At 38.5% G+C, this 25,798-nt stretch overlaps 1 protein-coding gene across 26 annotated transcripts in view; it reads left to right on the top strand.

The window, feature by feature from the left end:
* The window catches only part of PDE4DIP (phosphodiesterase 4D interacting protein), a 206,049-nt gene that overhangs the window by 150,352 nt on the left and 29,899 nt on the right, over positions 1-25,798 (top strand). For 13 of the 26 annotated variants that reach the window (XR_012918144.1, XM_012761874.2, XM_020284404.2 and 10 more), the window contains 6 exons: positions 645-757; positions 1,929-2,056; positions 12,389-12,477; positions 18,355-18,587; positions 23,547-23,982; positions 24,803-25,007. Coding sequence is in view for 25 of the 26 variants with exons in the window: in XM_012761874.2 (XP_012617328.2) it covers positions 645-757; positions 1,929-2,056; positions 12,389-12,477; positions 18,355-18,587; positions 23,547-23,982; positions 24,803-25,007 (1,204 nt within the window). In the remaining variant the exon portion in view is untranslated. The remainder of the gene's footprint in view (positions 1-644; positions 758-1,928; positions 2,057-12,388; positions 12,478-18,354; positions 18,588-23,546; positions 23,983-24,802; positions 25,008-25,798) is intronic. The other 13 variants (XM_076000037.1, XM_076000028.1, XM_076000029.1 and 10 more) reach the window with 1 other exon arrangement.

The raw sequence follows: 25,798 nt of genomic DNA, 5'->3' as shown, positions 1-25,798 counted from the left end.
CCAAACTTTTCAGAAAGACTTATTTGTCTGTATTCTCTATCTCTGTTACCATTTCTGTCACTAACTACTCAATCTTACTCCAATCTGGCTTTTAACTCTTATCTTAGATCTCTGCTGGTTATACAGTATTATAGCTCATTACCTTTATAGCACTTACTACAGCTCACAATGACACATGTCTATGATTTATGAATGTCTTTTTCCCTTGTTAGATAATAAGCTTGCCCCTAGAACCTAGAACAAAGCCTGGCACTAGAAGGTGCTCAATATATATTTATAGAATGAAGAATACTGTGAAGTCCTATTATGTATGTTTCCTCCTATGCCTGTCCTTTCTTCCTCTTGGTCCTTTCTCTTAGCCTCTTTCCTGAGCTTCTGGCTTTTCTCTCCATTTTCTTCTTCTTGCTTCTTTGTGTGAATTTCACCTTATAGGATTTTAAAGGTAAAAATGATAATGTGACATTGATTTGAAAAATGTAAAATACTATGAAAAGCTTAAGTAATAAGATAGGGTTTTTTTTTAGTCATAGTACATGTTGATGCATTTTTTTTTTTTTTTTTTTTTTTGGTCTCTTTCTCGAGATTAACTGTGGCTTAATGTCTCCCTTTTCCATTTGCATATTGCCTCCTCTTTCTTTCCTCAGTTGCTGCTGATGCTAGAAGGACTAGTAGATGAACGGAGTCGGCTCAATGAGGCCTTACAAGCAGAGAGACAGCTCTATAGCAGTCTGGTCAAGTTCCATGCCCATCCAGAGAGGTAAGAGAGTGACTGTGTTTCCTTTTATTCTTATACTTTTTAAAATTTTTGTTCCTTTTATTTTTCATTAAGTGTACATGCTTATGATACTGAAGAGGGCAGAGAAGAAAGCATGGACAATTCCTGGGGCAACCTACTTTGTCATTAGTCGTGTGGATTGCTCTGAGCCTTGGTGTTTAAATGTTAAGTCAGGAATCATACCTATTTTTCATAAATATTGCAAATTTTAAGTGAAAAAGTAGATGTCTAAAACAATGCCTTATAAATAGTAAGCACTCAGTGTATATTTCTTTCCTTTTCTCTGCTCCATGTCCTGTTATAAAAGTAAGGCACTGATATTCATTTACTATTAATAAGTATCAGTGAAGAAAATATATTAATTGTGGTGGCTAGTATCATCTGATCACTGATAACTTTCATGACAAATATATTTTCTTGGTTTTTGGTCATGTACATGAATCTCTCTGGTTCATTTTATATTCCTTCATTTTCTTTCCCTCATTTTGCCTTCCCTCTTAGCCCTTTTTACTTTTTTCCCAATAAATTTTATGTTTTTACTATTCAGTTTCTTCTAATTTATTGTTGTTTTTTAAAATGTTTTCTTTGTACCTCAGGAAAATGATGGCAGAGGAAGGATATGATAGGACCACTTGATTGTATTACTTTTTAAAGAACCGCTGGATCTCTAGTCCTTAGGAACTGGATTCGTTTTCAGAGTACTGTCAGATTTAGTAAAAAAAAAAAAAAAAAAAGAGAAAACAAATCTTCAATAGCAGTTCTACTTGATTCTGTCTATCTTCAGTTTACATTTAGTTTTTTTTTCTGGATTTTCCTTTTTCAGAAACCAAAGCTCGTAGTTAAATAATGAAATATCTCTTATCTGGGCTGTAGGGGTATGAGGTAAATTGCAGGAATCATAGTTTTATGTGAAATTGGCCCAGAATCTAGTATACAGAGGCAAGCTTTAGAAAAAGGAACAGGCCTTGCTAATCTACCAGCAGCGAACACAAGTGCCACAACAAAGACTTCATTCATTTATTGTGTCCTGGAGAACAATTACTTTAGAAAGTCGCATGGCTCAAAGTGACATTGATGGCTCTTTGGAAGCAAATGTGGACTCATTACAGTTGATGGCTAATCCATTTTCCTTCCGTATGGCATGTTTAATCAGCTCTGAGAGAGACCGCACTCTGCAGGTGGAACTGGAAGGGGCCCAGGTGTTACGCAGTCGGCTAGAAGAAGTTCTTGGAAGAAGCCTGGAGTGCTTAAGCAGGCTGGAGACCCTGGCCGCCATTGGAGGTGGGGAACTGGAAAGTGTGCGAGTTCGTCACAAGCATGCCTTCTGAGCACTGGCGGGTCAGACTGCAGCCCAGGATGGAAAACCTTGTTTATACTAACCAGAGAGAGCCTTGTCTGACTTTGGCAGAATTAAATGGTGACTTACTAATGATAGAACTGGTACAAGTAGCATCAACCACAAAGTGAAACTCACTTTAGCCTACGTGTACATATCTATCTCTAAATTGAATGGTGGAGGTTACAAAGTGTATTTGCACATTTTAAATCATTCCATTTTAGTTTTTCCACCCTTATTCATTGCTTTCCCGAGCCCGCCCTTCTCATTGCCTCATCCCTCCTATGGGCCAATAAAGTTTATTCCTCCCCCCACTTTCACAATCCATTTTGTATGTTCCATATCATGTCATAAATGCATGCCTGTGTATTATTTTTGCCATTCAATCAACTTCTTCTAGAGCATTTTTTAATCAAATAAAAGAATTAAAATTTCAAGATAGGAGAGAGAGAAAGAGATTGAGTCTTGTCAAAAGGTAATCAAAACCAGGAGAGTAATCTTATAATAGTAGACGATAAGTATGGGGAATGCCAAGTTGAAGAACAGAGGCAAAGACTATTAAAGTGTATAGTAAACTTCTACCTCTAATATTGTTTCAGAGTTGACTATTGAACGACTGGTGAAATCATATTAGGTAAAGATTAAATTCTATTTAAAATTTTTTTCTTTGTTGGTCCCTTTCAGTTTATTTAAACCAAGGCCATGCTATTTAGTCAGAACATGACTTCAAGAAAGGTCTTCCAGAGTCAGAATTCTCTGTGTACAAAGAAAATTTCAAGTTAGTGTCTTCCTTTATATTCAGTATCTCACCAAATAACTTAATGAGGCCAGAGGAGAACATTGCTTTATACTTCCATTTAGTAGGGACCCTAGACAGAGTCCTGTATTTTTCACTATTTAGTGTATGTATATTTTCCATGTACAAATAAATAATAGGCTTCAGGCTTTGAAGTGCTTAAATAGTTTAGAAAGAAATGTCACAGATCTGTGTTCAAAGATTTCAGTCATTGTCTTAACGCTTTCTTGTGGCAACATAACAGGTATAAGGAAAGAGGCACTGGAGATTGTATTTCTGGTGTCTTAAATGTCAGGAGTATGAAAAGTGACCAAGATTACTCTGGAGCTTTGTGAGTTCAATGTCGTAAGTTTTTATTTTTGCTGGATATGAATTTTCTAGATTAGAGGCTGAACTTTCATTTACTTTAAACATAGAACCTAGAGAATAGAGGCTTTCTAGAACCAAAAATGTGTTGAATACCCTTTCTAAACTAAGTGGGACACAATTTTTCTTTTACTTTCCGTTTCTTACATGGCACTTTATTTCTTTCACATTCATGTATTGGCATTCTAAATTCCATCCAAGTTTCTGGAACTTTAGCTGTGTCTATAACACAGAAGGCATCAGTCAAACTTTAAGTGGACAGAGAGAAGGTGTTCTACTGGAGAAGCACCCTGGAATCTTCTGATTAAGTAGTTTACAAAAGATTGGTAGCCATAACCCTTACTCTTAATGGATATGCTTTTCCAGTTGTAATGACTTTTAGGAGAAAAAGGAGTCATTCAAATAAGGAAATAAGATGTGTAGGCAGAACCATCCATGTTTCTTTGTCTCCCAATTTTAAGAGACCTTTTCTTGCACAAAACTTTTTGTCAATTTCCAGAAGTAAAGAGGAGGGTAATGGAGCTGTAGAAATGTCAGCCCATCAAAGACTAATCTGTTGGGTCATAACAACAAGGCATTTAATTAATGTCTTTCCTTAATTTTACAAATAGACCAAGGAAACTTGTAAGTTTGCTGTTAAGATTCAACCATGGGTGATTCTTGTGTTCTCATGGTTCATAGAGGTGATAGTAATTTATGTTAATAATCACTCCTGCTTCTGTCAACCTCTGACGAGTAGATTGATAGAAGGATAAATTAAGAGTTTGATCTTGATACCATATGTGACTAAAATCTGGTGCTAACTTTCTGGTCTGGGTATGTGGAATGAGGTTTGCAGGCAGCACTACCTGAACAGGGTTTGCTGGTCTAACGGTTTTATGTGTGAATTTGGCATCTGACTAGAGAACATGATTCTGATAAAAAATTTTTTTCTGTAACTCACACGTAAATGATACTGTGGTTGAGCATATCATTTATATAATTATACTTAGCATAAAATATGATTCCATTTTCTCTTCAGGAGCACAGGCTCTTTCTCTTAATGGATTATTCTACCTTTGTTAGGCATTTTCAACATTACAATAATTTTAAATAAAGCACCATGTGCTTATAGAACCTTAAGCTTCAATTTAAAAATCTTAAAAATAATGAAGTAAAATTTTGTTTTTTAGGTCCTGCTTAATTGGAAGCATAGAATTTAAATTTAGAAAAATCTATATTAAATATTTCTTTTTTCTCACATTTTCTTTTTGAATAATGGCAAACATGCAGAGTAAATGGCTGAAGGAGGTCAGGGTAGATGAAATGTATAGTTTTTGAAACTATAGAATTGAAAAGAACCTCCAAGAAGACTTATTTAATGAATGACATGGAAGTCCTCACAACTTTTTTTTTATTGCAGGTTTAAACTATATTACTGAAATCTGATGATTGTTAGTGCCTAGTATAAATCAACATTTGTTTGATGTTCTCTTTTTAGATATCTAGCTAAGTTATAACTGTTTGAAAAGGCATGGTTGGGCTGTTTTAGTATGTCAGCCTTTTGCTTTGATAGGGTGTACTCTTCTTCATCACCCTCATCCTCACCCTCCTTTCACACCCACTTCATTCAGTTGTGGACAGTAGCAATATTTTTAGTGTCTCTACTTCTTTGGGAAAGAACATTTTTCCTTGTTCATAGTCTTAAAAGATTTTTCAGTTGCATTATATATAGTAAGAGATCTATTAAGGATCAAGAAAATCTTTATATAGTGGATCCTAGCCACAAGAAGTAGTTTTCTTAGAATGTTCTTTAACATATTCTTCTTACACAGTTTATACATAAGTGACCTCTGTGGCAGATATACATAAAAGACTTATCATTTTTATGCTCCTAATTAAGTATCTGGGTCGTGAGAAATTTGGTTGATCGTTTCAAAACAGTTCAAGAAATCTGATTTTGGTTCTCTCTACTTTGATCTTCCAGTTAGATCTGGAGTCTTCTGATTAGGGAGAAGAGGAAAAGATCACATTGCATTGAAAATTGTTCCTTTCATTGAGAAATAAATGTTGATCTACCTAAAGTCACTTTCCTTTGGACTCTAAGCCTCAGAGAGACCAATTTAATATCTTTACTTTCCTTGAGCTAGTATTAGAAAACTCTATTAATAGTTCCCATTATTAGGATAAAGTCATTGTTTTGTGGTTTCATAATCTTTTTATATGAAAGAGTTACAGAATCTTCACATTTGACATTCCTGAAAAACTCAAGTTGCCTCTTCTTCAACTAGGGCCTCATGTAGTATTTTGCAGGCCTACAGCCACTGGTTTACAAGGAAAAATGACAGACTTCCTATGGATTTAGGAAGAAATATTAGTAACCCACACACTTAAAAGTCCATCTTTCATCTTGCTCTGTAGAAATTGTACTAGAGATAGAATAAGTGAAATTATTTTTCTTTTTCAGACATATCCTATCCTGTGAGATGCAAGCACATAAAGTATTTTCTCTTATTACTCTTAAAGTTTAGAGAGTTTCTCTTCTCCCTTTGGTAGTATAAAACCACTTATACTGTAGAAAAAACAGCTGGAAATATGGAGCTCCTATGTGATAACCCAATAATAAAAAAAACAGAAGGAACGAGCCAATAAGATAACATATTGGACTGATTTTTGTAGGATAATGCTTTGTGAGTCTTTAATGTATTTTAGAATATGAATTTAAGCTACCATCTGACCATTTGCAGCAAAAGCTTCATTAAAACATCTAATTATTAGAAAACAAGCATGTTGCTTTTAAGTAGTCTGAGTATTAACAGAAGGTAAGTCTTCAACTTCTTTTTATATTATCATATAGCCAAGATGAGTTTCCTAAATAAAAAAAATTAGTGTTATAATTTGCCTCCAACAAAGAATGGGAAATGGAAGGGAAACACAACACTGTAGAACTGACAATACTAATTTTACCAGATTTCAAATGAGAATAATTAAACTTATAAAATGATGTACTAATTATTTTTGTGTTACTTTCCCTTTTTGTTGTTTAAAGTCAAATTCCAGAAGTAAAAATCTTTATCATACTATTTTTCTCTTGTAACAGTTGGCAGGATAAAATAGAAAGTTCAACAACATCAGAAAATGTTTGTTCTAAAATAATATGAAGAGTAGAGGTGTTAAATACATGAACCAAATTGGCTTCCCTTTTCCCTTGGAGAACTTATAATTGTTTAGCATTTGTTTGTAGGTTCACTTTTAGTATATATTGTGAGTATGCAGTGCTGCTTTTTGCAATCAGCAAAATCATTGCTCTAAGCTATTGACCTCTCAATCTATTACATTTAGAGGCATATGTATATACAGGTATGTTTTACAAATCATGAATTTCTGTGTCCATGAAGTCTTATTAGCTTGATAATATAAAAGCAGTTTTACTTGCTTTTATTACTTAAAATTGTGTAGGCTGTTGAGAAAAATTAAAGTGATTCATAACAACTTCAGATGAAGAATGAAGTGACATGTTAAATGATCAGAAACTTGGCATTGCATTATTTCCAGGACTATTTCCCCACCAAAATAAGCTGTATATTTTTCTCTGGAAGTTCATTTCTTTATGGCACTGTGCTGTTAAACTGTGTTAACAATTTGTGCTGAAATCGAGAGTGTACTTTTTTATATATAAGTGTCAGAATTTCAGCTACTTTAGTTGAGGCACAAAAAAATTGTTACTGATCCAATAAAAGTATCGAAGGCCAACAGAAACTATTTGGTTTCATTCTTAAAAGATCTATGAGAAAAGTAGAGAAAGCTCATACATATTTTTCCCCCTCTAGGAGAATTAGTCTATTGATCATTTAAAATTCCAAGTCAAGCGAGACTCTGTAGAATGAGTATTTATTTATCTATGGAAGGACAAAGAAGAAAAAACCTGAATTTTTCTCCTTCCAAAGTGAGACTAAAGAAACAGCATTGCACTTTCCCCAGAAATGTGAAATGAGTGTACCCTTAAAAACCCTTTCTTACTCTCCTTGCTGGAGTAGAGTAGTAGAAAGCAGGACAGAGATCTGAGGAACCAGTTGTCATGGTGGGTAGTGCTATCTCTAAATGTTCCACACAAGCCTGTTTCTTGTGTTCTTTGAATAAAAAAGCTACCATAAGAGGAAGAATTTCTTGACATTACTTAATTATAACATTACAGAATAGGTATAGTGGTTCTTGTTCTGCCCAGCAGTTCTAACTTATGCAATCCCCGGTCAACCTAAGAATAAGGGACTGTAATTTCGGGGAAGAGTTACCATGTTGAAAAAATAAAAATTCCAGAGTGCTAAGTGAGATTTCATACCCCCAAAAGTCTTTGAGATTATGATTTGGTCTTTGGAAATCACTTAAAACAGTTGATTTCAGAGAAACAAAGAAGCTGGAAGGCCCTCTAGGCTACTTAAGAGATGTTTCGAGTTGAAATCAAAGGTACACCATAAAGGGGCATGACTGCAGACATCAGTTTTCTACTACTTCTGTTTGTTCCAAGATCATAATTTGTCTAGATAATTTTATTTCTCAACAGAAACTGTGGAGGACTATGTGGAATCTTATAGTTTTCTTATCTGAAGAGAATGTATGCAAGTAAAATTGTAGTTTGATAGAAAACATTTTTTCTTTGAGTCTCTCTCACAACGTCATAATATTAAAGTCAGTAATAGTTGGTTCATAACATGAAAATGCGAGGGAGTTCTTGAATAATCACATGGCAGAGTACCTGGGAGTGAAAGTGAGATGGCCCTGAGGGGACCTGACACAAGAGCCTGGCACTGAGGAAAAGGACACTTGTCACTGCAAATATATTCATGCTTAAAGTTTTAGCTCTTCAAATCCCCTTTCAAAATTAGTAAAATATGGTCCCTACTATGCTCTAAGTATCTATATGGGAAAGTAATACTGCTTTTCTGTGGATCGCATATGAATGGCTAAAAGGGGAAATAATAATGACTGCAGAGTAGAATTTGGGGGAAATGGTCTTGACCCCACTCAGTTTGGACTCATTACTAAAGAATTAGAAGTGCCCAGTGCTTTTTGAAGCTGAGGTGGGAGGATTGCTTGAGGCTAGGAGTTTGAGACAAGCCCAGGCAACATAGACCCCCATCTCTACAAATAAATTTTCGAAAAGTAGCTGGGTGTGGTGGTGTATACCAGTAGTCCCACCTACTTGGGAGGCTGAGGCAAGAGGATCCCGCAAGCCCAGGAGTTTGAGGTTACAGTGAGCTATGATTGTACCACTGCACTCCAGCCTGGGTGATAGAACAAAAGAAAAGAAAAAACACATCATGAATTTCCCTCTAAGGCTTATTCATGCATGAGCATGATAGAGTTATAATGAAGTTATAATTTAATGATGATAAATCTTTTTTGTAAAGCACCTATCTCAAAGAGTTCATTCTATTTTACTGATAGCTCTATGCTTTTCAACTGTCCCGTGAAGCAGGAGAGAGCAAAGAGTATTATTTCAATCCTCCTGCTTAGTGAAATAGGTATTCAGAAGTGAAGAAGTGCAGGTAGAATCAATCAAGATCATCCAGTTAATAACATCAGGTATAAAACTTCTTTCTGCTGACTGTATCTAGGTTCTATGGCCTTCAACTTTTTAAGCCCTCAATTTATAAGCCCATGGACCACTTCAGTTTACTAACAACAATAATAAAACAATATTGATTAAGGGTAGTATTTATTGTGTATACACTTTGTGTCAAGCACAGTTCTAAGCACTTCAAAATCAGCACACCCTTTAAAGTTCACAACTGTATGAAGTGGATAATACTATAGCCCTAATTAATAAATGAGAAAACTTAATAAATGAGGAAACTTAGTTATGGAAAGTTATGACTTGCCTAAAGTCACATAACTAATGACAAAAGCAAGTTCAAACCTAGAGAGTCTGGCTGTAGGGTCTTTGTTCTTAATGATTATGCCACTGTCAATTTAAAAAGTTTAACAAATGTATTAATGTTTGCCTCAGTGATAAGAATAGCTTATATTTGCATAATACTTAAATTTTAACCCAAGGATTTTTATCATATTTTTATAGGCTTATTTTATTTCTGTATACTTTGTAGAATCAGGTAACTGGTAGAAAATTTTTAAAATCTAAATAAGGGACATTTTGGTATCACCTCCATTTTGTGTGGTTCAGAGCCTAGAAGCTTCAGAGAACTACAACTTAAGAACTTCCATTCTATTGGTGCCTCAAGTAAAAGTTAATAAAATTGCCAGTCTAACATATAAAACTTAATCCTGGAGAAGCAAGTTAACTGTGAACAGATTCTTAGCTTTCAGAGAATCTAAAGGTAGTAGACCATTTTGTTTCATATTAGAAATTTAAAGTATTCCAAGTTCTGAAGGTAGTGTTTTGTAGCTTCATAAAAGCTTAGAAAAGGGTATCCCCCACAAAAGAGCTCTTTTATTGTCATGTATTAAGAAAATGGAAATGGTAACAGAAAGAGGGATTGCCTAATGTAAACTTACAAATAGGACCTTGTGTAAATTAACTTACACATTTTATTTTCTTATTTTCTATAAAAATTTTTCAGCTTTACTCTGCCCCTCAAACAGGCAACAAAAAATTCAGCATTTTAATTCAAATTGGTAAAAGGCTGAACAACCTTAAAACTGCCATAAAGGAAGTGCAGCACACTGTGAGCTAGCTTGAAAAAGGAAGGGTGGGTGGGGAATTAAACAGAAACCTTATGTAGTAGAGTGTTGGGATGAGGTGGGCATTCCTCCTTTGTCTCCACCTAATTCCCGATGAAGTCAGAATCGTGGCATCCTGCCCCTGAGTGAATTTAAGTGGGGACATCATCTAGAAATGGAGAGGTGGTATCAGAAAGGCCATCAAAGGTAAGTGGAAGGCAGAAAGTGTTAGATAGGAGCCTTCAAGACCACTGATGGTTACCGTTTCCCATCCCCACTTTACTTACTTTTGGAACCTAGTATAGGAATCATCTTGGGATGTGGGCCTAGCATGGCTGCACATCCTACCAGCAACCGTCTGGGGATGAGGATCCTGACCTCACAGAGCTGAGCTTGCTTTAACTGTTCTCTAGCCCAGCGCTGAAAAGGGAGACAAATGTGAAAAAAAGTTTGTTTTCTTAATCTCATTGAGTGAGACAATTCATTTTCTTTGCAGGAAAAACATAAAAGATTATGATCTCTGCTGTTGTACAGGGAAGGATTTTCTAAAGTAAGCGTAATATGATATGGATGTCCTTAAGAATATTAGCATTCTAGGTTCAGTGAGTTGCCAAAGCAGCCAAAGCTTAGAGAGAGTGTTCATCCATCTCTACTCATTAGTATCCTGAATGAGATGGGTCTGGGGCTGATTTGAACAAATAAACATGGAAATTCCTACTAGGCAGTGCCTGCTGCGGATCTCTAAAGATGCTGAGTGGTAGAGGTGCCTTCTTGTGGACAGGGCTTTACTGAACAGTATCCTGCCTTGATCTAGTGCTAACACAATATTCATGATAAAGATTAGGGAACTTAAGCCGTTATCACAGCATGCTTCCTACCTCTCAGCACTTAGGTGAGATCAGCCTGGGCATTGCAAATACTCTGGCATGAACTTATAGATACCAAGAAATGGAATGTAAATGTGAATGGCCCCTGTTCACCTCATCTGCCTGGGGTAGTGAGTGCTCATTATCTATGCAGAGCCTTTCATTCATGGATGTCTGAGCTCTGGAGCAGGTTCTTTGATCTTGGAGGGAAAAGCAAAGGTAAAGATGTGATTTGTCATCAGAAGAAGCAGTGAGTGGCTCCTGTCTTAGAGTCCAACGACTTGACTTTTTGGCACAGCTCTTGTCTGGACTAGCTATGTAACCTTAGGTAAATAAACTACCTAATCTCTTTGAGGCTAAGGTTATTCAGTGGTCAGAAGAAGAGTTTTAACAGGCTGGTTGCTGAGGCCAGGGTCAGAATTAGATCTCAAGATTCTCTAACTTGGGCAGGTTCTGTAAGACACAGAGTGTTCTAGTAGATTTTCTTTGGTGTTGAAATGAAACAAGCATGGTAAATTCCTACACTTTCAGAAAAAAATCAGTAATGTGGGCCACAGTTCATGGTCTAAAATTGTATGGACAGTCTTTTAACTGAGATAAAGGGGAAGAAATGCCCTTGATTTATACTGTCCAATACAGTAGCCACTAGCCACATGTGGCTATTATTTAAATAAAAAGTCAGTGCCTCAGTCCCACTAGCCACATTTCAAGTGCTCAGTAGCCACATGTATGTCTACTGGACACTGCTGGCGTGGAACATGCTGTCACTACAGAGAGTTCTCTTGGTCAGTGCTGCCTTCCACTTTTGCCCAGACCACAAATTGCAGCTTCTTGTCTCATACAGCAGGGTGTAATAGATGTTTGTGCTCTAGGGATGGGTTCATCTTTTGGAAATGAAGGATGGATTAAATCCCATTTGGACAAAGCAGTGCAAGAAACTCTTCAGGCATAAAATGTTTGCATTGAAAAAGAGTTCAAGAGATGGGGAGGAGGGGAGATTAAAGGAAGGAATTAAGAAACACCTAAACCATTCTGTGGCTTGAACCTTGACTAGCTCTGAACCTGTGTAGGACACAGGACCCCCAGAGGGAAGTTCCTTAGAGAGACTGTTACCCAATGCTCAACTGATCCCAACAATAAAAAAGTATGCGAGGAGCAGGGCTGCCCTCACATCCAGGAATTGAGGGACACTCTTTCGGCACTCAGTGGTAGGAAAAAGGTTAGTCATGTTTGGCCCGTGTTACAGAGAGAAAGTGATGACAGAGCCAATCAGTGACAGGATGGGGAATAATTCAGGCTTTCTTATAATAGGAGAGGGGTAACCAGTCTATGTGACAGCGACTCCTTAGGTATGGGTCTGCACAGTCACAGCCAGCTTATGTTTTTAAACTTAGGCTTGAGTTTTAGAAGGAAAGTATCAGTGATACAAGGAAAAGGCTTGGTTCTGTCCTCCCTGTCGGCCCTGTGGCTAAGGGGCCATGCTTATGGGGAAAGGAAGAAATCAGAGGCAGATGGCAAAAAGTGTAATTTTACCTGCTGTCTGGAAGCCATCTGTGAAGGGAATCACCTTTCTTTTCTGGACTTATTTCCAGGTGCAGCTGCAGGCGATGACACTGAAGATGCAAGCACTGAGTTCACCGACAGTATTGAGGAGGAGGCTGCACACAACAGCCACCAGCAAGTAAGTCAGTGTCAGGTTCTGGGGGTGGAAGGCACACAGCCTTTCTGGGGTCTGATGATCTCCTACAGCCCTTGTGGACCTGGAGTGAGAAGGTATCTATTTATATCAACCACTTCCCAGTCTTCTTCACATCCTCCCTGAGCTTCCCAGCTGCCTCTCCAACCCACATCCTCATTCTGTTTTCCTTTCCAATCCTTCCCTTAGTTTTTATTACTTCTGTTTCTTTCTTCTGCTTCCTGCCTCCTCTTACCCACCTTTGCCCCTATTTACTCTCTGTAGCTATAGCTTCAGAAGAATTTTTACTTACAAGACAATGGACAATTTCCCCTTGGGCTTTTGTAACTGAAACACACTGCAGAAGACAAGGAATCATCAAAGGGCTGCGTGGGGAGGTGGCAGGGCCTAGGACCTGCGTGGGGAGAATGCTCTCTGGGAAACTCCAAGAGAATTGGAATGCTTCCAAAGCAGAGATCTTTCTCAGTGAAATCTCAGTGAAATTATGCAAAGAGAGCTTTGTGGCACAACCTGACAAACCACCCAGGTCGTGATGACTCAATGATCAACAGATGGCACTTCAACAGCAAGCCCCAGTCAAACCTCAGAACTTGATACCCAAGGCTGAAACACTGTTCCCACCCACCATCAGTGAAGGTGTAACCAGCATGTTCTCAAGCCCAAGAGTGAATGTCCTGGACCTCAGAGATTAAGTCACCAGTAGTGATCCCACAGCACTCACTGGAACACCTGTGTGTCCCACTTCCCAGTGACATTTAGCAATCTCATCTCCTAGTTGGACTGTGCCTGTGACACTCTAAGTTGTTAAGGAGAAAGTGGACCATGGGTAGATTACCTTCTTCCAAAGCAGCTACACTTTCCAGTGATAGATTCCTTGGGGTATTAGGAAAACTGTAGGGGAAATGAGACTTGCTGAGTCTTCCTGTGCATCTTCTGCATAAGAAAATGAGGAGACATCTAATAACGAAATAAGGAGAACCCAAATAAGCCTTCCCCAATCTTTTAGGATTTGGCATGGTCTTTGGCTCTTGAGGACATGAATACTTGTCTGGGATACCTCAAATCCTCAACAGTTTCTTTATCTTCTACCAAGATCCCCTTTTGATTGCTATAGCCATAGCTGACCTCCCTTCTTCCTTGAGTCCTTGCATAAGCTCCATTTCCCCTTTTGCTTGAACAGCGTCGCTTGAGCTGTCCTCACCGATGGTTGTGACTTTAATTATGTACCCTACTTCCCCTCACTCCCTGATTTCGTTGAGAATCTTGGGTAAGAGAGAGGGACCTGCAGGATAAACCTCAATCTAGCTCTGTCCACTCTAAGACAGAGCTAGATTGGGATGTTGGCTGGTCACTGGTGATTATAGGGACTGTGTGCCAGGATTAACTTCAGTATAAACGAACAGGAGACACAGAAAGTCAGGTTCTGATTGACATGGTCCAAACTATCCCTAGTAATGGAGGTCCTTCACTCTAATTCTCAGTTGTAGGCAAACTGCTTTGTAAAGTCACTTCTTCCTCAGCCGCCTTTCTTGTAGCTTCACATGGAGAATATGACCAGACCCCATTTTGAGAACGTCAGTCCGAACTAGAGTGAACTTTTATGTTGGGGCATTTATATTTCCCTTGAGATGCTTGCCATATTACTTGGCATAGGAGATATGTAGAATAATTACAAACTAACAAACCTTTGGATCAGGGCTTGACTCATGATAAAGTGTATACCAGTTGGATGAAGAATCTCTTGGGTAAGAACTCTTTTTCTTTCTATCACCTTTACTTGAAAATCAATTCTTCAGCCTTGGGTAGAAGAAATCTTGGTATGTAAAATCATTGTAAATTTACATCATATTTTCTGGAGTTTGAGGTTGTGATTCTCCTGCTACTGATTAAATAAAGCTTGTTTTACCATAACTGTTTTGTGTCCAGATTCTCAAAATTTGTTTGCTTATTTCTGGATTAGGCGCTGAGCTCTTCCTTGGTTTGCCCTCGGAAGGTAAACTATTCTTGACCCCAGGATCCCTTCCCACTACAGGCGTTCACACACTTTCTCTAACAAACACATTCAGCTTTGTCTTCCTTCCAAGGCAAGAATCACCTTTTGACCAAAGCAAGTTGATTCCTCCTTATTTTTTAGATTCACTCATCTCAGGAAGCTTCAGATCTGGCCATGATGGTAATTTTCCCTAAATATCACCCACAAAATTCCATCCTGAAGCAGATATAAGATCTATAATAGATACCCAGGAAATTGCTGTGAAAGAAACTAGAATAGTCAACCATTGCTTTTCTTCATCTGAACTTCTGCAATGAAGAAAGGTAAATCAAGAATCAAGATTAAAATACAAAGGAGAGAAGTCAGCAGATGAAATGTGATAAACTTGAGAAAAGCTATTTAAGAAAATGTTTTATTTATGTTACTTTTATTGACAAATCATAATTATATACATTTATGGGGTACAATGTGGTGATTTGATATATATATATATATATACACACACATACACACACACACACACATACACACATACTTGCCTACCTATCATTTTTATGGTGAGATATTTGAAATTTTATTATTTTAAAATATACATTATTATTGACTATAGTCACCCTGCTGTCTCAGAACTATTCCTCCTGTGTATCAAAAACTTTGTACCCTTTGATGAATAACTCCCCATTTCCTCCCTCCCTACCCTACCAGCTTCTGGCAACCATCACTCTACTCTCTGCTTCTATGAGTTCAACTATATTCAGTTCCACGTATGAGTAAGATCACGTGGTTTTAGTCTTTCTGTGCCTGGCATGTTTCACTTAGCATAATGTCCTCCAGATTCATTCGTGGCGTCACAGATGACAGACTCCCCGACTCCCCGCCTTTTTAAGGCTGAATAGTATTCCATTATGTATATAGACCACATTTCCTTTATCTGTTCATCCACTGATAGACACCTAGGTTGATTCCATATTTTGGCTATTGTGAATAGTGCTGTAATGAATATAAGAGTGCAGATATCCCTTTAACATATTGACTTTAGATCCTCTAGATATATACCCAGAAGTGGGATTACTGGATCATATGGTAGTTCTATTTTTAGTTTTTTGAGGAAAGCCCCTACTGTTTTTCACAGTGACTCTACTAATTTACATTCCCACCAACAGTGTATGAGGGTTTCCCTTTCTTCACATCTTCTCTAACACTTGTTATCGTTCATCTTTTTGAAAAAAGCCATTCTAACAAGTGTGAGGTGATATCTCGTTGTGGTTTAATTTTGCATTTCCCTAATTAGTCGTGATGCACAGCATTTGAGAGAAACTAATTTTTAAAGCCTTAATGCTGAGAACTGATTTAACATTGTGACAGATAGGAAGCAATAAGGGTACAAACAAAACAACTCTATTCAAGCAAGAGATAGATCTGCATAGAGACCTCTGTGGGGCACATGGGAGCCAACTACACAAAAGATTGAATTATATGGAAGCAATAGCACAAGGGAGTTAGGAAATGTGAAAAAAAATCTATAAGGGACATATGATTAAAAGTAGACTTAATAAGTTTGTACTACCAGCACACATACTTGAAGCCCTGGAGTTTTATTTGGGGGAAAGAAATATTTGATTTTCATAGGGGATAAAAACGAATGAAAAGGCTAGATTCTCAGTCACTTTTTGTGCATTTACATTTAAATTACATTCACATTTAAAATTTAAAGTTAGTCAAAGTCAGTCCCCTTTGAGACAGAAATATGAAAACCCAAATTAGCCTGGGCAATAATCACATCTCTAGGCAGTGTCTGGTTTTCTCATTTTAAAGTGGGAAATTAGACCAGATGGACCTTAAAGTTCTTCTGTGTTAACATTTCATGGGTCATAATTTTTTTTAAATGGGTATATCAAAACCAATAGAACAAGATAACACACATCCTGAAGTTATTTTAAAAATGGGTAGACTTCATTAAAGTTAGACATTATTTTTAAGCAAAAGAACCCTTAAGGTTTGGAAAAGAATAAGTGATGTGCCCATATTCAAGACTGATGGCAATATCTGCTTTAGTTAATTTAGTTGGAAAGAGTTTATACAGAAAGATAACAGCACATAGTTTAAATGAGGGATGGGGTCATGAACTTTCAAAAGTGGTTTTATCCAGTCCCCCTTCCTTTATTTTGTCACAAATGCCTTGTGGCACTTGTGGAGACAGCCACCAGCCTGACTAAGCTTGACAGTGGAGTCTTAGAAGCAGACATTGTCCCAGGAGCCTGCCAAATCTCAGGCTCACAAACCCCAGGTGGGATTGGATGCCTAAGAATTGAGTGGCTGTGTCTGTGGATTTCTTTCTTCTTTGACATGGGTGCACATCTCTTCCTAATCTCCACTGCTATGCCACTAAAAACCATTGCACATGCATGCTATGAATCAACTCCATGATGTGGATTTTATCATGCTTTTATGGGGAATAGCAAAGCCAATGGCTTTGTGCCAGCCCAAGCAGCTCCATCAATTGTTAATCCATATAAACTGCCTTGGGCCCTGTTAGGGTCAACATATTGGTGACCTGAATGAAGTGTATAAAGCATATAATTAATTCTACAAATCATCCCTAATCAGGTGGCCACTACATAATTTATGGAGATGCGTATCAAATATTTTGATGACTTTGATAATTGGGAAATGATTCTATGTAGCCAGAATGAATTTATAAGTGACAAGTACAAGTCACAATATTTATAGAGATTAAGAAAAAGAAAAACAAAGACCTAGAAATAGCTGTGGGGGAGGGGTGGAAATTGATAGGTCAATACTTCAAAAGTTGCCACTGAGAAGAAAAAGAAACCAACGTGACATTGGACTGTATTAAGATTACTATTGGACAGATAGGGAATCCTTGCACTAAAATAATTAGTCACACACTAAGTAGATTATTATACTCTGAGTTTGATTTCTACACTTTTAGAAGAGTGGGAAAAACTGAAGATGAGCCCAAAATGAACAGAAAGAAAGTCTAAAGGTAAACAAATTCTCACTTGAGGAAAACTATAAGATCTGCTCTAGTTGAAATATTGTAGCTTCAAGAGTATCCTCAAGAAAAAGAAGGATGCTGGGAAACTGTTTCTGCATTGTTTTCTTCTCACATGCTTAGATTTGTAGAGAGAGCTGAGCTGGCAGCATGGGTGCAAGGGCAATAACCAAAAAGTGACACTGACTGCCGGGCAGGGTGCTTCGCCTCAAACCTCTCAGCAGTCATAGGGTGTGATTCTCCGGCTGCCAATGAAATTGAGCTTGCTGTGTCTTACCTGTAGCTCCACCGTTATTCTAATTCTGTGACTAGGACTGCTGTTTCCTGAGTCCGCCCTCTCAGTCATCCTCTATGGAGTCTGAGTTACAGGCAAGAACTTAGGCGTTGAGCCCTGGTGTCTGGAGCCATCATCTTTGTAGTCAAGGACTCAAGTGTTAAGGAGCTGATGAAGCTTCCTGACTTGTGAGAAAACTCTCAGGGAACTCTGTCTCCTCAGGAAGAGAAGAACCACAGCACCTACTCCCTCCAGTCCTGCTTGAACCTTATTTGTTTGCATTTGGTTTTAATGTATAAAGTGCTTGTGTTTTTTGGTTTTTTTTTTTCATTTTTTTTTTTTTTACCTCACCCATCTCCGCATTCTCCTCTTCTCCATGGCAGCAATTCCTCCTGCTCATTTGGTGTGTACCCCCCCCCCAACCAGTCCCCAGGGTCCCATGGCTGAGGAAGTGCTTAGTGGGGAGTTCATTTTAGGTCTGCCTTTTATTGTTTCCATTAAAGGCTGCTTTTGCAATCTTGTGTTCCTCGTGGATCCTCTTTAATGACCTAACTCCTTTAAACCATGATTTTCTTTCAGCTCATCAAGGTGGCTCTGGAGAAAAGCCTGGCAACCGCAGAGACCCAGAACATAGCTCTTCCCCCTCCTTCCTCGATAGGAGGGGACAGTAACAGGTGTCTTCAGGAGGAAATGCTCCACCTGAGGGCTGAGGTCCACCAGCACTTAGAGGAGAAGAGAAAAGCCGAGGCGGAACTGAAGGAGCTAAAGGCTCAAATCGAGGAAGCAGGATTCTCCTCTGTGTCCCACATCAGGTAGGACATTCCCGCCGGAGAAGGGGAGCCGATCGTGAGGTGCCATAGCCAAGGGGTTTGCCTTGCTGCCACCAACACATTCATGCTGCCGTGGGCTACTGGGTCCCATCCCAGACTCCATGCTAATATTTCTACAAATCCTTTAGAGAAAAGTTAATAATATTGGATAATGGTAATCACTTTTTGTTATTCAAATAAACCTGGTCTTAATTCAATACAGTAATGCCCATTATTATTGCTCATATGCCCATCATACACGATGGTTGTGGTGGAAACCTAAGCCTCCTAGTAGTGTGACTGACACTGCTCTTTTGACTTGACTGGGACATGTCAGGAATCCCTGCTACCCAGGATGTTTCACTGCTGTGTGCAGAACCAGAACAGTCTGTGAGGGGAGTTATACAGAAGCCCCTCTGTCTCCACTCAGCTCTCTCAGAAGCCTGAGCCCTTGAATTGTGGAGTAGCAACTTTAACAATCTCTGCTGCTTTATTAACCACTTGGGTACGAACGTTGACTATAGTCGAGTCGACAGCCACAGATGAACATGCACAGCTGAGCGTCGACTGTAGCCAACAGCCGTGCTATGAAGGTGCACAGCCGAGCGTCGACTTTAGTCGACAGCCAACAGCTTTTACTTTTACAGCTTTTATCTCTGCAGTTGCAGTGTGTACGTTCAGCTAATAAGTTACTACGAATCTGTGACCTTTTAACAAGTTCTTAGTAGGAGTTATAGTATGCTTTTAATTCATGTAAGTAATAATATAATTTACCTATTTCCGAGATTCTTCTGTTTTTATTTTTAATGTTACGTCTTAGTTTTTCTAACTCTGAGACCCATAATGGATTCTGACATGTCACGTGAAGGCAGCATTGTTTTTAAACGTAAAAGCATTACTTCAAAAAAGAGGAGGGAACTAATTCTATGGTCAGATTCAGAAGCAGAAGAATTAAAGAAGAAAAAAGAAAATTCTGTAATAAATACATGGTCATGTGAAAACTTGGATCCACACATGTACACATTTGTTGATGAAGACAGTGGAATTAAAGTGGAAAATATTGATTCATTCAATGTTTTGGATTATTTCAAAATATTCTTTTCTGAGAATTTAATGACAGATATTGTAAATGCGACAAACAGTTACTATTGATATACAGTTGCACATAGCAACATATCTCCTTCATTACAAAATTGGTCTGATACAACAATAAATGAGCTGTATACTTTACTTGCACTAACACTCATAATGTCTCATGTGAAAAAATTATCCATTAAAGAATATTGGAGTACTAATGAAGTGCTTAGAATGGATATATTCAATAAACATATGTCACAGGATAGATACATAATGTTGCTAAAGATGCTTTGCTTCAGCGATAAAGAATCTGAAAGTTCAGAAGACCGACTGACAAAAATCTGTGAACCTTTTGATAAACTGCGTAAAACATTCAAAAAATCATTTTATCCATTCAGGATTTTATGCATTGATGAGGGTCTCTTACTTTTTAAAGGACAATTATTTTTCAAGCAATATATACCATCCAAGAGAAGTAGGTTTGGGATAAAATCATTTGTGCTGTGCGATTGTTTATCAGGATACGTTTTGGATATAATTATTTATACTGGCTTAACTACTAAAGTGCAAACATTCTCTAAAAAATTAGGTAAAAGTGGCAATATTGTGGTAACATTGATGCAACCTTATTTAGGAAAGGGTCATCAATTATTTGTTGATAATTGGTTAGTATTCAAGTCCTGCACTATTCCGATATTTGGACAGCTTTACAACAAACACATGTGGGACAGTAAAAAAGCAACGGGAAGATATGCCAAAAATGCCAGAAAAATTAGAAAAAGGAGAACTTAGTTTTAGATCATCAGGAAATTTGCTCACACTGAAATGGCAGAAAAAACATGAAGTTTGGATGTTGTCCACAAGTCATTCAGCTGAATATAAGGATTGTGAAAAGAAAAGTTATCAAACGGGTAAAAATATTCAAAAGCCTTCATGTATTATAGACTATAGCAAATCGATGGGTATAGTTGATAAAAGTGACAGAATTATAAATACAGTTTCATCCACAAGAAATGCTGAAATGGTACAAGAGATTCTTTTTTCACTTACTAGACATTTCAATATGGAATGCATATTGTCTATGTAAATTTAACACAAAAACAACTATATCAATGTCCACATATCCTTTGGCATTAATAACAAAACTTCTACAACAGTACTCCAAATCCAGGCAATACAACCCTTGTACTGCATCAGAAAATCTCATGCGTTTTAAAGAAAGATTTTCCAGCATCTTACAACAGTGATAATACAAAAAGGAAAAATCCATTAAGAAGATATATTGTATGCTCAAAAAATAATAAAAGGCATAGTACTAGATACTATTGTAAACAATGCAGTGTTGGCCTATGTGTAGCTTCGAAATTTATCATACCAAAGAATAAAATTTATCGTAATATTCAAAAACTTGCCTTATTTCTTTATGATATGAATGAAATAAAACTATACTTTTGAATTGACTTTTCTAATTTTTCATTTATCAAAATAAAATTGTGAACATTTAAAAATAATGTAATAAAAACGTATATGTATATGTTACCTATTCTGATTTACATTACAAGTAAAGCTGCCTGTAAAGTAAAACAAGCTTTCAGTGCTTTAAAGCTTTCCTCATCACACAAGAGCAAAACAGATTCGTCGTCAATGCATAGCACAAAATATCGTGCGAACTATGAGTGGCGGCTGTGGACAAGGTTTTGAGGCCAGTGAGCGCCATACTGAAGTGGTTACCTTTACAGAAATGGCAAAGAGCTGATTCATTAGCTAGATTGGCCACTCTGGTTCTGATGGCTTTTTGTCAGAAGATGCGTGGAGAAAATGCCGATACTGAGGAGCTAATCCAAGGACCATAATTATCATTGCCTGTTGTTTAGAGTATAGCTGTGCAGATGTACAGCTCCTAACTCATGCCCTAATGTTTCTCTGCATATTACATGCCACTTAAACTTCCCTGAATAATGCTAACACTTGAAGAGGACCTTGGCATCTAGCCTAATATCCTTGTTTCATAGTTAAGTAAACTCAGGCCTAGGAATATCCAAGTGACTTGCTCAAGATAGCATAATAGTCTGTGGCTAGACCCCTGGATCCTGATTTTTAACATCCAAACTTTCTATACTATATACTTTGTTAAGCAACTTAAAAAAAATTCGTGTGATCATTCTCAGTGCCAGTTCTTTGACTTCGAATTATCATAATAATTCTTCCCCTAAGTTCTAACTTAAAACATATGTTTTACTTAAACTTTTAGATGTGTAATATGAATTGAGCTGTCATGGGTAAGAATAATACATCTCATTTGATTCTACAATCAAATCTACAATCAAACTATGCATAGATACCCTCATGGATTATTTTCTTTTTTCCTTGGAGTTACCTGAAATTCTGATTTGTTTAAACCTCCACTCAACCTTAAGAATCATTGATGCTATAGAATATAGAATCTATCTAATACATAGCCCCTTCTTTCAAGAAGATTTTTTTGAGCTTTTCTTTCATTCATTTGTATTTGGAAATATCAGGATTTTCTCTAGAATATAAAGTTCGAACATAATATTAAATACTCTTTTCCATACACATGTGTCTCTTTCTCTCCCTCCTACATCCCAGTTTTGTTAAAATACCTGCCTCCTTTTTCTCCATTGAGAAACTGATTTCTGGATAGTCTGTCTGAGTCTTGTGTCCTAAAGTATTTTATTTCTTAAATCACACCAGACAAGCTCTGCTCTAGGTTCTAATACTTCAGGATTCTGAGAAATCCAACTTAGGTGCATAGCCAACTGCTGACCCTTCAGGCTGTGAATTACCAATTTCTTTTGCGTCTTCTAGCTCAGTGGTTCTCAGTCTAACATGCTTAAGAATTGCCTGTGGAACTCAAGTGACATGTAGATCCATAGGCCTCAGTGTTGCTGTTTTTTAAACAAGAATCTCATGAGATTCTGATGTTGGTATTCCCCAGGTCTGCAGCTAGAACAGCAGGAAATGAAAGACTTCTCTGTTGCAGACCCTGAACTAACCATACCTTATGTGTACTTTCACTTAAGCATCCACTAACTCCACTAGGAAAGTGTTGTAATTCTTATTTTACATAAAAGGAGACTGAGGCTCAAAGAAGTTAAGTGAATTGCCTTGTTAAAGCCATGTTTTTATTGCGTCCACTCAACCCTTGTACAGGGTTTGTTGGGGGAAAGGGTGGGTCTAGAATGTCTTGGTGAAAATCAGTTGTTTTAGTCAATTTTATTTCTTCAACAAATGTGAATGTTTTATGTGGCAGTCACTTGTGTGGGCACTGGGGGTACAGGATGAGCAGGACAGACACGGTTCCTGCTCATGCAGGCCATCTCTTATCTCATGAGCCAGACATAAAGCAAATTATTGTATAAGTACATTTTGATAGTAGTTCTAATAGTAGTAGTATTTATTTCTTTGTTCCTATATCCCAATTTAACATTCAGTGGGTTAAAATTGACTGATGATAAGTAATAGAACTGTAGAATCCATAATAATAGATTTGTTACAGGCAAGGTCCTTCTTACTTTTTCTTAATGGCATTAAGTATCCATGTTTATTCCAGAGGTCACTGAAAATTAGAACATATGAGGCTGTGTGGCACAAGCAGAGAAAACTAGGCTGGGCATCCTGAGTCCAAGATTTTTGGCGATAGCACTGCCTGCAAGTAACCGTGGAGGGATGGGCACATCTCTCACTCTTCCTGAGCCTTGGCTTTCTTATCTGTAAAATAAGGGAGCTGTTGCAGGTCTCTGAGGTTGCTTTATACTCCGGTGTGTCTCTGAGTCCATCGTGGACTGAGATGTGGGTAAAAAGGGCTACTAGGAACTGTGGTCAAGACCAGACCTGGCCCCTAATTCTGTGTGTTCCCTGCAGGAATACCATGCTGAGCCTTTGCCTTGAGAATGCAGAGCTGAAAGAGCAGATGGGAGAAGCAATGTCTGATGGATGGGAGATTGAGGAAGACAAGGAGAAGGGCGAGGTGATGGTGGAGACTGTGGTAGCCAAGGGGGGTCTGAATGAGAATAGCCTTCAGGCTGAGTTCAGAAAGCTCCAGGGAAAACTGAAGAACGCCCACAACATCATCAACCTCCTCAAAGAACAGCTGGTGCTGAGCAGCAAGGAAGAGAATGGTAAACCTGCTCCGGAGCTCCTTGTGCATCTGGCCAGGGAGATCGACAGAATGAACACAGAACTGGTTTGTCCTCCTGGGAAGCACCAACAGCAAGAGGAGGAGGATGTTACCACAAGGCCTTGCCCCAGGCCCCAGAGCCTTGACCTGGGGCGTCCCCTTGCAGTGGAGGCCCTCCAAGTAAGTGTGGGCTTGGATGAAATGAAAAGCACTTGGAGAAGGTCTGGAGATACCAGTTCTGCCTTGTGGGTCAGGAGGTACCAAGGGAAGGGCACCTTTGCACCACAAGCAGTGGTAATCATAATATTCCATACACATTCAACCTTTAGAAAGGCTTTTACAAACATGATCTCATAAATATTTCCTGAATACTTAATTTTCCAGATAACACACAAGGCATGGCAGCAGGCATGAACACCTGGTCTTTGTGCTTGAGATACTCAGTATGGTGGGGAAAGATGGTGCAACAATTGATAATTTCAACAGGATGTGGTAACCACTGTAACAAGGGGATGCATCAGGTTTTGAAGCAGCCCAGACAAGTGGTGTGTAATGACATCTCCTCCTTATCACTGCCATTTTGTCACAGCTCATCACAGGTGTCTATTCCTGGGCCTCAGAAGGGGTTACTGTAATCCTCCAAAGGGGAGGAAGTTTGCTAAGGATTCAGTGAGGTGAAGAATGCAAGGATTCCCAGAGAACCTCACTGGGACAGGCACGAGGGAGAGATGGAGGTTTCCATCCTTCTCTTTTCAAACACTGAGCAAACACTTACTGAGAGCTCCTCTGCAGGCTTGATTGGCGCTGAGCTATGTGCTGTAGATACTGAGATGAATAAAACATCATCTCAGCTCTCCAGGAGCTCCATCTGGAAAGCAAGTAACTGCCAAGTGGCATAAGAAGTGCTGAGACAGACACATGAATAAAGTCTACAGGGTTCAGAGGGGGGGTGCTGTCATGTGTGGGGGATGAACTCAGACTGTCCTAACCCCCATATCAGTCCCTTCCACAGCTGGATCACCAGCCCCAGGCCTGTGACCCTGGACCTCAGTTAGAATTCAGCCTCCCGGGGTCCACCAAGCATCTGCGCTCCCAGCTGGCACAATGCAGACAGCGCTATCAAGATCTCCAGGAGAAGCTGCTGCTCTCAGAAGCCACCGTCTTCGCCCAGGCTAGCCAGCTGGAGAAATACAGAGCCATATTTAGTAAGTCTTTTTGTTTTTTTAAATCACAGACTTGTTCTCTGATAGTAAGTCTTATAAGTTCACCATCACCAATGTGTCTTTCTTCTTTGTGAGAAGCTACATGTTTTGTAGGCTTTTCTTTTCTTCCTCAACCTCAAAACAAATTTAGTCCTGACCATAGTCCTAGCATTGTGGAAGTGGATATTTCACCTCAATTTTCAGTTGGCAAAGGAGAATAAAGGAGTAAAGCAAGGTTTCAAGTTTGCAGTGAGAGTAAAGGGAGGAAATGGCTGATTTCTGGAATAGCCAATAGACTGCCTTACCTCTCTCAACATGTGCTAATTGTCTTTCTTCTGCTTCTCTTTGCACCATACTGGATTCTTCAAAAACTAATAGTTGTTGGTCTGGTATCAGCACTGCCCAACAGAACTTCCTGCAGTGATGGAAATGTTCTATATCTACATCACCTGTGGTTATGGAACACAGGAAGTGTGGCCAGTGCAAGTTAGAAATTTTATTTCATTTTTAATTAATTTAATATAAAGTAGCCACATGTGGCTGGTAACTTCCTTATTGGACAGTGCAGATCTAAATGTGTTGGGACTCTAAACTAGTTCAGCTCCATTCGAATATTTACTAAGCCCCTATGGATAAAGCATCTGGAAGCCCTGGGGCTTCCAGAGATGATAGTATGCAATTCCCAACTTACAGATGTCTGGTCCCAAATGAGCCTAGCTTAGCTGAAGATCAGCTTCGCAGCTCCTTCTGGTGGAGGGAAGTCCTGCTGCCTGGAGCATGTGGTCTCTTCTCCT

This window comes from Microcebus murinus, chromosome 2 (genome assembly GCF_040939455.1).
Source record: "Microcebus murinus isolate Inina chromosome 2, M.murinus_Inina_mat1.0, whole genome shotgun sequence".
NCBI lineage: Eukaryota > Metazoa > Chordata > Mammalia > Primates > Cheirogaleidae > Microcebus > Microcebus murinus.
The sequence above is the reverse complement of the archived record's forward strand: the minus strand, read 5'-3'. Positions and strand labels throughout refer to the sequence as shown.